General features: G+C 51.1%; 1 protein-coding gene across 4 annotated transcripts in view; it reads left to right on the top strand.

Annotated features, from left to right (window-relative positions):
• The first annotated feature begins 3,215 nt into the window (after positions 1 to 3,215).
• ALPK3 (alpha kinase 3) overlaps positions 3,216 to 14,430 on the top strand; it is a 33,583-nt gene continuing 22,368 nt past the window's right edge. For 2 of the 4 annotated variants that reach the window (XM_065847719.2, XM_071813693.1), the window contains exons 1-2: positions 3,327 to 3,508; positions 11,655 to 11,693. In XM_065847719.2, coding sequence (XP_065703791.2) covers positions 3,366 to 3,508; positions 11,655 to 11,693 — 182 coding nt within the window. In that variant the 5' untranslated portion in view covers positions 3,327 to 3,365. The other 2 variants (XM_071813692.1, XM_065847720.2) reach the window with 2 other exon arrangements.

Raw genomic sequence — 14,430 nt, 5'->3', positions numbered from 1 at the left:
GCATCTCTTCTAAGAGCTGGAGGTTGCTGTGTTCCCCTCTGGGTTCCAGAGAGAGCATCCTCCATCGTACATGTAGACAAAGAGCCCGTCATGCTTGTCCTCTGTAATAAAAGCCCTGCCCTGGCAGAGGCTGCACGAATATTTGGTGAAGAACCAGGGGCCAGAGCTTGTTGACATCACATTGCAGAACAGGAGGAAGCCTGTGATTTCAGGAAGGGAGGAACGCAGGGGTATGCGTGCAGGCTGGGAAAGGGAAGGAGACCTATTTTGTGTGAGAGGAGTGAGAAACATCTGCGACTCTCGCTGTGAGTCAGCGCTGGGTGTGCGGGCAGAGAGCTTTGCTAACAACAATTGAAGCCTTGCGGCTTGTAGCTTCGGAAAACTAAATGGTGAGACAGCGCGTTTCCAAATGGAGACGGAAGCAGCGGGCATTGTCACACTGCGAACAAAACGATGGGAGAGCAGATGCTATGGGAGGAACCTCTGTCTCAGCAGCGTGATGGGCACTAGAACCATTCAGAGCCTGACAGAGAAGGAAAAATACACCCACAGTGTGTTCTGGGGGAAGGATTAAACACCACAGCCGCCTCCATTGCACCACAGTCAAGCTACACTTGCGCTCACCACCCAGGGTTCCCTTTGCTCCCAGGGTGAGGCACAGAACCACAGTTTGACTGGGGTGGGAAGGGACCTCTGGAGGCCTCTGGTCCAGCGTCCTGCTCTGAGCAGGATGTCAATCAGTTGCTCATCACCTTGTCCCACCTGCAGTTGACTGTGTCCCAGGATGGAGATCTCCCACCTCTCTGGGACCCTCTACTACTGTTTGATCCCCCTCACAGAGCAATTTCTTTCCCTAATCAGAGCTTTCCTCCCCGCCACTTGCAGGTTCAATATACCAGTGACAAGAACAGCTGAGGTCCAGGCTGAGTGATCTCTAGCTGACCCACACACGGTGTGTTTCTGTGCTGGGGATGCACAGACTGTGTGTGTCCATGAACACCCTGTGCTGGGGATGCACAGACTGTGTGTGTCCATGAACACCCTGTGCTGGTCCCTGCCCAAAGTCGCCTCCCAAATCACAGTTGTTTGCTGGAGAAGAGGAATCAGGGTGTCCTGCAGTGAGTGATCCATGCAGCCATCACCTGCCCTGATGCTTGCTGCCGCGTTCATTCTCTCTCCAGCCAGGGAGGATCAGCTCGAAGCCTGCTGTCCTTCCCGGTCTGGAGCTTTCTGCCATCGTCTTCTCACTTCCGCAGCGATGGCTGCCGCGCAGGGCTGGGCAGACAGCCCATCCGCAGCAAATCTGCTCCATCCATCAATCCCGTGCTGGGGAGACGCGGTGTCACCAGCAACGTGCCTGGGGCGCACGGCACAACAGCTTGACAGGCAAGACAAAGGTGGAACAAGAATAAATCCAATTTTATTACATGTTATGTTTTCATTTGGCATTAAATCACTGCTGGTAATAGTTTGTGACATGTACCCACCTTTTATAGCCCTCTTTTGTGCTGTCTTTTTCTTGGAGACTGAATAAATACCAGCACGGACGTTCTCCTGGGCAGCCCAGGATGAAATCCAGGCTGCTGAGGTGTGGGACGGTCCTGAGGACGACACAAGGATGCGACGGCTGGGGCTGCACCGAGCGGTGCTGCCGGCCAGGGCCAGAAACCAGGGAATGGTTTATTATACCTGAACCTGAGACATGGCCAAGGTGCACGAAATCCCCCAAGTCGAGGAAGAGGGTGTGGAGGTTATTATTAAAAAATAAATTAAACATAGAATAATAGAATTGTAGAATCATTTCATTTGGAAAATACCCTCAGGATCATCGAGTCCAAACATAACACATAAATATTTAAATGTCCTTATACCTCTTTTAAGTACATAAAAAAGGTGCTTTTTACTCCCTTCCTGGCCCATAGAGAAGACACCAGTAAACATACCTCAGACTATTCTCAGTTCAAACGCAGGTTCGTTTGCAGCCTTGGTTTTGCTCGTTCCCAGGAAAGACCTTTTTGCGGAGCCAAAGACTGGTAAGCGTCAGCAACCTCCCTGCAAAGCGCTGTGAGAAACATCACGCAAACAGGCTGAAAGCAAGAAAGAGAAGATGTATTCTAGCAGGCATGTCGAATCTTTTCTACTTATTGCAAGAGCAGAAATTACTTCTAGCAGAAAGATGCTGTTCAGTTGACGGTGTCGTGCTGTCAGCTGCCGAGCCACTAACTCTCATGAGAACCTGTATTAGAAATTGTTCAGAATTGTTTCGCACTGCCCCATCTCCCTGAGAACCTCATGTCCGTCCCTCCAGGGATGGTGGCTCCAGCACTGCCCTGGGCAGCCTGTTCCAATGCCCCACAGCCCTTTGGGGAAGAAATTGTTCCCCAGGTCCAACCTCAACCTCCCCGGCACAATTTGAGGCCGTTTCCTCTCATCCTATTGTAGGAAACAATTATTTTGCAAATACAATAGGCCCAGGCAGGATCTCTCGGCAAAGCATATTTTAATAATGGTTTTGCAAGACTGGGTGTTCTACCTGAAGGTCAGCACACCTAATAGGGCAAAAAGCCCCTGCTTATATCCCCCAAAATCCCGGCCGCAATTTCCCTGCCCCGTTCCCCACTGGTTGGTACTGCAGGGTTTACAGACTATCCCCATGTATACAACACCCTTCCCCTTATCCATCTATTTAAGATATGGATTCCTGGTGCTTTGGCTACACGTCCCCCTAAATTAACTTGTAAATACAGGTATCAGTATGTGTACAGATATATCGGAATATATACAGATGTCAGTATATATTCCTGGAAAAGACTGTGTTTTACATTAAAGATTCATAGTCCGATGTCTCTCGGTCCTTCCCCCTGCTGGGGTCAGGCACCAGCTCCTCAGTTATGTAAAAACAACAGTTCTTTGTTAAATGTTCCTTACACTGTCACTTGCTACCTGGGAGAAGAGGCCAACACCCTCCGTGCTCCAACCTCCTTCCAGGCAGCTGCAGACAGCGAGCTCTCCCCTCAGCCCCCAGTTTAGATACAACTTTCTCCCAGGAAGATGAACTGGAGCTGGCAGTGATGGAAGGGAGAAGAGGCAGAGGCCGGGCCCAGGGACAGGAGGGCCCGGGGAGCCCGGGCCTCGAACCGCGGGACACCGGGCACTCAGCCCCGGGAGCCCGGGTCTCGAACCCCGGGACACTGGACACTCAACCCGGGTGGCCAGACCCTCATCCCGGGCCGGGGAGGCCGGGCCGGGCCGCGTCACGTCGCCGCCCCGAGTGACAGCGGCATGTGCGGGGCGGCTATAAATGCCGGCGGTGAGTGACAGGGAGGGCAGCGGCGGCGGGGGCTGGGGCCGGGGCAGCCGCCGCCATGGGCTCGCCCCGCCGGGCCCTCGCCGGCCTCTACGGGCGGGGATCGAGCAACATGGACGGGGCGGAGGAGGCGGAGAGCGCGGCCTGGGCGGCCCGGCCCGACCGGCGCAGTTACCTGTTGGGCATCCGGCCCCAGAACAGGTGAGGGGCCGGGGCCGGGGCCGCGGCTGGGGCGGGTGGGTGTCCGCTGCCGGGCCGGGGTGGGGACAGGCCCGGGGTGACATTCCGAGGGGTGGGAGGGCGGCCCGGGCTGAAAGGCGACACCAGCCGGGGTGCATGGCCGTTGGGCCTTGTCCTCCCTGTGATAATCGGCAAAAAGACTTTAACAATGTTTAGAAAGCGTTGAAAAGCAGCACTTTTATTACAGCGTGCCGGACGCTCAGAGAGTCGCTCCTCTAATCAAGTTTGCGTGTGATTTGCACTTCTTGGTATTTATTACATGTACCTACTGCATAATCATTTCTTTCTACCGCTTAGTTAGCGCATTAGACATAAATTATTTCCATAACCTTGCCCTTTGCCGGCAGATCATCTTTGGTATTCCAGAGTCTTCATCGGGGTCTGGGGTGTCCCCGGTGTCCCCGCAGCTGGTGCCACCCCAGTGTCGGTTCTGGACCTGATTCCTTGAACAAGCACATTGTCACTTGGTGCTGCGGCTCAGCAGGAGTCACACCGCTTTTCCTTCATTTAGTGGAACATTCCGCTCGCCCGGCTTGTGAGCCAGGGACACCCATGTCCAGCCTCTACAGGGCTGTTGTTTCTCTGTTAGTCTTCTGTTACATTAGGCCTAGTCTTGCTACGTTAGGCTTAGTCTTGCTACATTATGCCTAGGCGTTTCTAAAACATTTTTGTTCCTCTTATCACCCGGAGGTGTCTCTGGGGTTGAAAACCAAGCGGCATTTGGGTTCTTGTTTGCCATGGGCCAGCCCCTCGCCTCCCAGAAACAGGCCCTGTTCGGTGTTTTGTCACCATTGTCGCTGTTGTCGCGCATCATTTTATAGCGGGGCAGGTGAAGCCCTGACGGACACGAGCTCCTGCGCCCCCGGAGCCAAACCCGCGCGCAGGATCCGCGCTGACCTTCCGCCTTTGTCGCGGCGAAGCCGCACGCGTTATCGGCGCCAGGCTCCGAGCGAGGGGCCCGCGGCGTGTGCGCCTTATCTTATTGCCAAAAAGGTATTTCTACAATGTAGATAGGGGCTGTGCAGCGACGCGAGCAGCATTCCTGGGTCAGAAATGGCCTCGGGCAGGGGGTCTGGGGTAGGAATACGGCTTTGTTCGCAGCTGTGATAAGCATGTTGTCAGATGAGACCGGCTGCGGTTAGCAAATACAAGGCAGCGTGCCAGCGAATGCAAAGGCGTCGGTGTTTGTGTTAGTTATTCAGAATAAAGCCTATAAATTACTTTGAATTCACTAGGAATGCTCTTGGGTCTGTAAGCTCTTGAAACCAGTTCCCCGTTGGTGATTTATAAATAGTCCATTTCCAGCGTGTCGAGGCTTGAGCCCTCAAAGACTCTGAGGTTCGTAAAAATAAATACAGGGCCAAAAGAGATGAAAACGTGCCGCCTGGAAGTCAGATGTTAGAACTGGGGGAATGCCAAGGTTTAATTGCCTTGATTCAGCTCCTTTGTGCTTGTACGGTAACGTGCGGTCTAACTGCAGTCTGTCTGCGTGCGGTGGCATCTTCAGTACCAACAAATGACCCTAAATCCGTGACCACAGACTGTTCTGTGCTAAGGAAATCGGTAACCGAGCCCCATGACTCCGTTCTGCGGATCACAAGTAGAGAGAGTCTTTAATGAATACGATGTTGAGGTGGTTTTGTTGCCTGTAGCCTGACTTTTAGTCCCTTCCCAAGTAGGTCCCACTTGCAGTGTCCTCCAGCTCCAACGCGGTAAATCTGGAAAGGTCTGAGGCCCAAACAAAGACTGACAGGCAATGGGACTCTGTATCACCACGTTTAAATCAGCAGCGCATTCGTTTTCCACAGATTATCCAACCCCTTTTTTCAACCCGGCCCTTGAAGGTAATTTCATTTGGCCCCTTAGGTTTGATGGCTGCCCCTGCTGTTGTGAGAAGCGGTGGATAAATATTTGCTAAATAGCAAAATTGCCCTTTCCCCATGTTCGCGACACCTTCAGTTGGTCTAATGAACAAAGGAGGAGTAGCACAAAAGTCTCGTTCCCTACACAGCCCTGAACAAGTGCTGAAGGTTTGAGCCAAGGTGTGCGGAAACTCTTGCAAGGACGTGAATCAGGTTTGGTTTTTGTCCTGTAATTCAATAGTGTATCGCAACAATTCTGGAAGCGAGCGAGTGGAACGGTGTAGCGAGAAGACTTTCAGAAAGCAATTAGGAGTTTAATTAAATCCAGGAACATCTGGAGAGCTTGTCTGGGAGAACTTGAAAAGCAAGAGGAGCGACATGCATAACGGCAGATAACATTCAGCTGAATTTGAGTTTGTCGCTAACAAAAGTATGGGACAAATAGCACAGAGTTCCAGTGGGAGGCTGCGGTGCTGGTTAGAAAGCAAAAATGGATATTTTGATCCGAAGAAGATGGTTTTTTTCAGGCTTCTCTTTTTCTGTCTTTATATGTATTTGTCAAGTGTGTTTAACCAAAGAATCTCCATGCTCTCTTCACCCGTTCTGAGAGCTGTAGAAGTGTGGTGATGTGATAGCGACACTTACAGACACAGTAATATCTTTATGAAAAGAAACCGAGGTTGGGAATTACTGCTCACAACCATGTTTCACCTGTACGCTTGCATTCATGGCCCATATAGAGAGCAGTCTGGATCATCTTGGTCTCCCTAATCCTGTAGGAAGAAAAGGATGTTGTGTAGATTGAAGGACATGGATTTAGAAACCAGTACGCTTTTTTTTCTGCTTCTTTAACTTGTAGAATTTGTCTGAGGTGGTGCTGCAGGGGCCAAAGGAACGGTGTTGAAAATGGCCATAGAGAGAACATCATCTCTTTATTAAACAGAACATTCAGGATGTTTACTTGTTGTGCCCTTAGGAGCTGGTCTTGAGGAAGAATCTTCTCTGTGAGCAGATACCTTGGTGACAGGAGATTCCTGGCTTTCCTTCATCAGCCTTTTAGCGTCCCTGACACCAGAGGACCAGTAGGTGTTGGTTTGGGTTGTTTGTTGTGTTTTGGTTTTAGCTCCTATGTTTCAAAGCACTTGACTCTAATAACTTCAGGCAGCGGGAGGAGAAGCCGTCAGTCCTGAGCTGCGTGAGCTGCGTTCATGGGCCACAACCGCCAGACATCTCTTTAGGTCTCCTTTGTGTAAGAATTAGCGGAGGCTGGCGGATTTATTATGCAGAGACGTGCAACGTTACGTAAAACCTTACGGCAGAGGCTTCGTTGGAGTCCCATGCAAACTCCTCCGTTGGAAGCGATCTGCACCTCTCGTTGCTCCTTGGTCTCGTTACAGCGTGGCCTCCTCGCTTAAATATCTTTCTACTGTCAGAGCTGCATCACCCGCGGGTATTTTTAGAGCAGAGTGACATTGCCTCTGGTCTCTTCTTGGCCGGCTGGCCCTGGCTGTGGTGGCAGTTAAGCTCAGGAGAGCGCCTTGCCACCTGGCTTTTCTGGCTGGAAACCATTCCCGATCTTGTACCTCTTGCTTTGCACGTAATATCAGATGAAGGTGAAGGATCCGTTACTATAATAAAGCGAGCTGAAAACACAGGAGGGCTCGTTCCTGAAAAGCGTCTTTAGCTTTCCTAGTCCGGAGGAGTTCCTTCTGCAGCGCTTGGGCACCTGTAACTTCTTGCGGGACTTTGCTTTTGGCAGCAAGGGCTGTGAATCCCTGATAAAACACCAACTGTGGCGTCTGAGGGAGTTCAGTGTGTCCGTCTTGTTTGACAGAAGCATCCCGCACTCTGAAAGCAGGGCCATGCAGGCCACGCTCGAGAGGCACAAGGGTCCATCATCCAGGGTAGAAGCGCTGTTTTCCTGTGGGTGTGATTCTGTCTGAGCAGGGCTCCTTGCTGGTTGTCTGCAGCGAATTATAACCCCAAACTGCATTTTTCAGCCCCCATTCTGAAACCTCCTGTCCGTATCTCCTAGAAAACCGAGCGGAGCTGAGTCTGGAGGCTGAGGAGCGATGACCTAAGGCTGGAAGATTGAGATGTGGGGCTGGGCAAACAGGGCTCTTCAAACCCACCATCAAGATACAGAATGTATCACGTGTGAACTTTGCTCTGGAAACCTCCTAAATGGGCCATTTCCCTCCCCTGTGGTTGTGTGGAGGGGGCAGTGTGGTCTCCTTTGCCCCGGCCACCTCTTGTGCCACAGCAGAGGCGCTTTCCAGGGCATGGAGTTAAAACCGGTTCTATCCTCAGTGTGTCTTAGCCAGGGGAGGAAGGTCTCAGGTGAACTCATGCTTTACAGCATTGCCTGCTCCGAGGAGAGGAAGGCGGGACAGCTCTTACCAACAACTGCATTTTTACCTTCACAGCCACAAATAATCTTCTGCGCACAATGAGTTTCCAGGAAAGTGTCAACGTACGTTTGATTGTCCAATATTTGCTGTGCTTTCTTCTGCTCTTTCTCATTCCTTCGTGTCTTTCAACTCGCTACCGGTTTAATTTGGATCATAAAGGCGGCGATAATTCAGAGTTAAAATACACGGATCTGAGCCCTCTTACGGGAACGTGTAACTTAATTTATTGTTCTCCACCTTCTCCGTTAATGAAATCTGACTGTAAATTGTTACACGCAAGTCCGTGTTCATCTCAGCTCAAAGTAAATCACCTGCAGAAAAAAATGCCGTGTTTCTCCAGCTCCGACATCGATTCGTTCCGTGACCTTGACAAGCGAAGACTCAATACATCCGTTTTCCACTCTGTAAAATAACAACGTGACTCGTACAGCTCCATAGCACTCACTTTATCGCAGCGTTGCTGATAGTTACTGCCATGCTATATGAAACACAAACGCGCTCCTTCTGCGTGTGCATGAAGTGCTTGATAAGAAGCGAGCCACAGGGCAGGGAAAGCTCAAGCATAACCATGTGTACATGAAAACTTAATTATTGCCTTTTAAATGTTGAAAACGGTTCGCTCTGACAGCTGAGAAGGTGCTCGGGGTGGTTTGTATTTGTCTCAAGCAGAATTAACCTTGGAGGCAGAGAAGTTCATGTGAAATCTTATACTTGGAAGTCCGCGTGTGTAAAACATGCCCAATAATGTCACGGGTCGCGGTGCCAGCGACAGGGACCATGTGCGGGACGGCCCGGGCGGCCCCGTCCTCGGGGGCTGTTTCTGAGGAGCTTTGTGCAATGTCCTTTCTGCGAAATCACAACGCCAAGGGCTCGGCTTCGCTGCCGTCGCTTTGCTGTTTACTCGCCGCACGGCGTCTGTGGCTCAGTTTTCGTACTGTGGAAGAGCCCTGAAATGTTTCCTTTGAAATTAATGAAATGAGTGACTGTTGCAGCTCGAGCAGATCAATTCCGTTTGTGCGTGTGAAGATGGAGCCGCTGCAAAGCCTATTTCAGGGCCTCCGGAGCTATTTTGACTTCCATACGGCGACGTGAGCTGCAAGGAGAAAGATTTCTGTATCTCAGGGAGAAGAAATGCAGAGAGAGAATTTCATGGGAGGGCTTAGAAAAGGTGCTGGATTTAAAATTATGGTTTTTAACTTTATAACAGTTAACTTTTCATTGCATTGGGTGATGTACCAGCCTGGCCCATGAACTCGAGCAGTATTTTAACTGATGAAAACAAGTGTTGTTGACAGTTCTGCCTCCTGCTCTTGCAGCAAGACTGAAATTTGACAAGTGCATGAAAAACGGGAAGACTGGCTTCACTTCCTGAGAATATCACAAGCAGTTGAAGGCCCAAAGCCTTTGGGAGGATGATAAATGTCCAGAGGAGTTTGAAAACATCGAATGAAATGGAATTTAAAGGACTGAGGCTGGTGGAAGGTACATAGTAGAGGGATGTTGTTCTCATGGTCCGGTGTGACTGTGGTTAATAACAAAATCTGTGTTTTCAGGGCTTTTCGCAAGCTGTGAAGAGGTGTGAGACAACGGCGGTTTTCCTGGCCGTGCCCAGCGTTAATGTCATTAACATGAAGTGAAGCGCCACCTGTTCTGGTTGAAGCATTCAGAGCTGCTTTTCCTCTCTCTGGGCTTCAGTCTCTAGTCTGAAAAGCAAATTTTGCTCAGTTCCGTAGCATATTGAGGTTAAACCTCAGTTAATGCGTGGATCTTTGTGGTTATGGCCTTTTTCTTTTGATAATATCAGAGCTCCCCAGGAGACCCTCAGCCCGTATTCAGCCGCGTGTCTCAGGATGTGCAGTGAATAAAACCCAGGCTGTGTGCTCAGCACTGCAGATTAAAACAAGCACCAACCAGGCTCACGGTTTGATCATGTCCGTGAGCACAAGGTGTTCGTGGCATCGCAGCACAGACACCTTCATTCTGCTTCTGGCTATTGGTGCGATTTACTTTATGTCCGAGCCAAGTCGTGATTCGTATGCAAGGACGTGGGCTTAAAACCGCATTTCTGCCTAGGCCAGCGTTCTCCAGCAAGCGTTTTAATGTCTTTGCTGCTGGCTCCTCAAGCAATGCCACGTCCTCAGGATTCCTGGGAGCCAAAAGGGCATTTTTCACTTGTGTTTGGATCCTGAAAAGCTGGGAGGTGAGACATAATCCATGTTTATGCCCATGAATTGTGTTTCCAGCTGGACGGAGCGGTGCAGGGACCCAGCACATCGGCGCGTTGTCTCGCAGCTCTGGGAAGGACCTAAAGACAAAGTTCCTCTGTGTGAGTTCTCCGCGGAGCAGGACGGGCCGGGTGGCCGACCCTCAGCCTGTTATGGTCGGTGTTTGATTTTTCCAGCTGGATAACGCCCGGTCTGCTCATCCTCTGCCTGCGCGAGCAGCAGTTGGTGCTGGGGGAAATCGGGATCGGATGGCTGGGGGTGGAGAGGGTGAAGCTGCTGCCAAAAAGGCAAGTGCCACCCGTGTGCCTTGGGTTAAAGCTCCTCCTGAGCACCTGTCTGAAACATCTTCTGTCTTTGCTCTCCTGAGGAGCCATTGAGCTCTTCAGACTGCTGGGGTTTGTGCACAAATAATCGCACTTTTTCATTGGGAAAAGTGTCAGGCCTTCCCGCTGAGCTCCTTTTATTTGCATGGCAATTTTGCCCCCAGAGGTGGAAGTGCTATGTGGTTGGCAGGAGGGCTTTTCAGAGCCCTTCTGTGATCATTTTTAGGGCAAGACTTGAAGTCCCGCTGCCTTCTGTGCAGTCTGGATGCCCAGATGTGGCCATTTGGGTGAGAGACCCAAGGATGTCCACCTTGCTTCTCCACGCCAGCTCACATAGCATCATCTTCAAGTGCTGAAATCGGGTTGTTCGGTGCTGGGCTGAGAAGGTTTGGCCAGGCTGCGCGTATCGACGTGGGGATTTGTGCGTCCCCACAGGGGTGTCTGCGCTGCAGTCGCTTCGGGGTGGCCGTGGCGTGGGCAGCATTGACACGTAGCTCTGCGTGGTTAAGGATGGAGCTGACTGGCTGCTCCCTAGCTGGTTTTAGGCTTTTGTGGGTAAATTCATGGTCTGGGAAGCGCTCCTGGTCATTGTGAGGGGTCATGTCCTGTGAGGGGTGGCTGCCACCATCCCACAATTGGGGAGGACACGCATCCTCAAAGATGGTCCCTTGGGAGAGCTGGTGGCCGCTGGTAAGTAGCTCATCTGGGTGTCCCTTGTGAAGGACTTGGGTCTTTGATTATTTTTTTCCTTTGAATTATTTAATGCTCTAACACATTCCCTCAAGAATCCCGTAGATTCTTGCAAAGCTGACTTCTTGTCTTTGATTCTCATTCTTTTGCCAGCCTGTAGCGGTTTGCTTGGCACGCTGGAATAGCCGTGTACAGCAACCAGAGGGGTTTTGGCTTCTCCAGAGGGGAAGCGCAGAGGGCGACCCGCTGGGGACCCCGTCCTGCCGTTAACGCGCCGTGGCCCGGTGGGCTTGCTGCTTTGAGCGCGGTGCTGCGGATGGTGCATGGAAGGCTTCTCGGAAACCTACTGGTGTCGGTGTCCTGACCCTTGTTCTCTGCGGTTAACAACCATTTCATTTTTCCAGCCTTTGATTTCCATTGACAATGTGGCTTGTGCGGCCTGGGCACTCGGCCTGAGCGAGGCAGCTGAACCTTCTTTTAATAGGAACTCTGACCTGCGCAAAACGACTCATCATTAATACGTCTCTGTAACGATTTATTTCAGCTCCTTTTCATGCTTTCCTTGTCTAATGGTTTTTATGCTGTTTTTTGCTTAGCTTATCAAGCAGCAGATTCTCTCCCTCCAGTTTAGGAAGGTAAAACTACATTGCATTAAAACTGCTCTGACCAAGCACTTTGCTGAATCTGACTGCACACGATTAATCTGTAATGCTTTGGTACTAATTAATTAGTAGAGAGCCCTGAAGTGATCTAACAACCTTGTTCTGCATGATCTGATCCCTAATACTTGCTTGAACTGCAGACAGCAAAGTGAATGTTCATTGTAATTCCTGTGTTAAGGTGCAAGAAGTATTCCTCTTTCATAGCCAAACAATGGGTGTTCAGCTACTTCTTGATATTAAAGTGAGACTTCCATACAGAGAAATTAAAAATTAGATGTGCCTGCCCTGAGACTCCCCCTGGCACCCTGTGCAGATCTGCGTTCGTTTGGACTCTGCCCTGAAATGCACCTGTGGGGCTGCACTGGGGCCAGATCGCGCCTTTGGAAGTCAGTTGGCGTCACTGGTTTCGGCTGCCGGAGCAGGTAGAGGAGCGAGGGTGGAGGGAAAGTCCTCTCCACACCTAACCAAGAAGTCAGGAAAAGAGGAATACACTTCTCAAATCTCCTTTTCCTGCAGACTGCTTGTGTATGGAAATCCCTCTTTAATGTCAAAAGGCTACTGAATTGCCGGTGTCCTCTTCCTGGGCTCTGGAGCTCTTTCTGCCACCAAGATGCAGTTTTGGGAGGGCCTGAGGAAGAGCGGCTGCCGCCTTGTATCACATTTCTTGAATGCTCTGAATTACTGGTTTAGAAAGCAGTTGGAACTGGACGAGTCTCCTTGCAGCTGAGAGCCCCACAGTCTCCAAACCCCCTGTGCCCCACACGACGGCTTCTTTGAAAGGTTCGACAGACCTTGCAGGGCTTCTGCCGAGTGTACGTTGGGCAAGTGGCCTCCGATTCGCCTGCCTGTGGAGCCCCCAGCCGCTGGGGATGCTGCTTTCCTAAACCGTTCAGTAGCCTTTGCTGGATTTCACCTGGTTGTGGGGTTGGCACTGGCTGGACCAGACTTACTCCTGGTACACGGTACTGGGGTTAAACTTGGTCCTGAATGTCACTCTGTGTGTGCGCACATCACTTCTTGTCGAGATGCTGATCTGGTTGCTCTCCTGCTGGGGTAAGAAACGTCCCCTGACGCTTGGGAAGTTCCTGGTGTGGATCTAAAAGGCATTTACTGGACTAGGGCTGGGGGTCTGGATTGAAGGGGCCCTCAAAACCCCACCAGTAACTGCCTTGGTACCGGATTGTCTGCCTTGGTACCGGATTGTCTGCCTTGGTACCGGATTGTCTGCCTTGCTCTTTGGAAATGGGAGGTTTTTTCTCCTGGGGTTGGAGAATGGGAAGGTTTTTCTGGTCTCTGTTGGCTCCCTTTGGTGGCCCGCTAGTTGTGTGAAGAGTGGCTTGCCAGGACCAGTCTCCTGGGCCCATAGATTTCCACTGTTTTCTACCCCATCCCACACGTGTGCTTGGATGTAGTTGTCATAACCCTCTTTCAGTAGACGAGGCAAGTTTGCAACAGCCCCTTTCCCGCACCCGTACAAATGTGACCCTCCCGCTGCACCCCAGGGCTTTGTTGCTGGGGGATCCATCTCCCGGCATCTCTTACAAACCCATTCTAGCAGGAAGTCAGAGTGAAAACCCTGGTGCCGCAGCCCCCAGGTAAGTTTTTTGCCTTCCCGGCCCCTTCAGCTATGCACACAGTCCCTGACCTTGCTGGGTTCATGCTAAATGTGTTTTTTTGTTGTTTTTCCTGAACAAATCTGCTTCCTCAGCAGGTAGAGCATGAGCAGCAGCCGCACCAGCATCCTGCCTGCGAGCCAGGGGCTGCTTGTGGGGCTGGGGTCCCCCCACGTGCCCCTCCGCTCACAGTGGAGCTGTGTCAGGAATGGTTTGGGGGTTTGTTCCACCTCTTGCATGTCTCTAGAAGCTCATCCCTTGTTTAAGGAATGTCTTTTCACTGCTGGAAATGGTAGAAGTAGAGCTGCCGGTTCTCTCGCAATATTTGCTGTTTCTCCTAAGATCCTTGCACTTGAGACCTCGGGGTCCTCTCTCTCTCTGTGTAAACATGTAGTGTTTTAATTACAGAGGGCAAAATGAAAGAAGAAGCTCTTCCCTTCCAAGAGCCCCAGAGCGCTATCGGAATGAAGACCCAACTTGGAATTAAATCATTTTCCTTTATTTAAGAAAGCCCAGATCTCCTGGGCCCTCTCTTGGCTGGCAGTGCCCTATGAACACGCTGATTTATCGCTATCACTGAACAGTACTTAAATGTCTGGAGAACCTGAGGTCCATTTTTGAGCTTCATAGGTTGCACTGTTCAGATAGTTCTGACTGTTTGGGTGTCCCAGCCTGAACCTGGAGGCCACAGATGGAGGACGTAGTGCCAGAGCCCACCCGCAGCAGGGAGAGGATAAACGGGGAAGGGATGTCAGCTTCACGTTTCATTCCTGAGCTCAGAAAGCTGCAAGCCGGGCTTAAGGTCACTTTGGTGAGCCGTCCCCGCAGCAGGCAGCCTCGCTTCATTCAAAGTTGTGTTCAGAAGGGATGTTCTGTTCACACTTGGCCTGAAAGCCCAAGGGGAAGTCTTCACAAATCAAGTCAAATCCCAGTGAAGAGAACGACACTCGAAACGCTGATGAGGCGGCACCGGGAATGTGAAGCTGACTTGTTAGTCTTGCTTTGAGCCTGCTGGCTGATCAAAGCAATGTTGTGCTGCAATCAAGGACTCAAATGGTTCCTGACATTCATTACCCCGATAGCCACAGGGGCTGAGA

Source organism: Patagioenas fasciata, chromosome 12, assembly GCF_037038585.1.
Source record: "Patagioenas fasciata isolate bPatFas1 chromosome 12, bPatFas1.hap1, whole genome shotgun sequence".
Lineage (NCBI taxonomy): Eukaryota > Metazoa > Chordata > Aves > Columbiformes > Columbidae > Patagioenas > Patagioenas fasciata.
The sequence above is the reverse complement of the archived record's forward strand: the minus strand, read 5'-3'. Positions and strand labels throughout refer to the sequence as shown.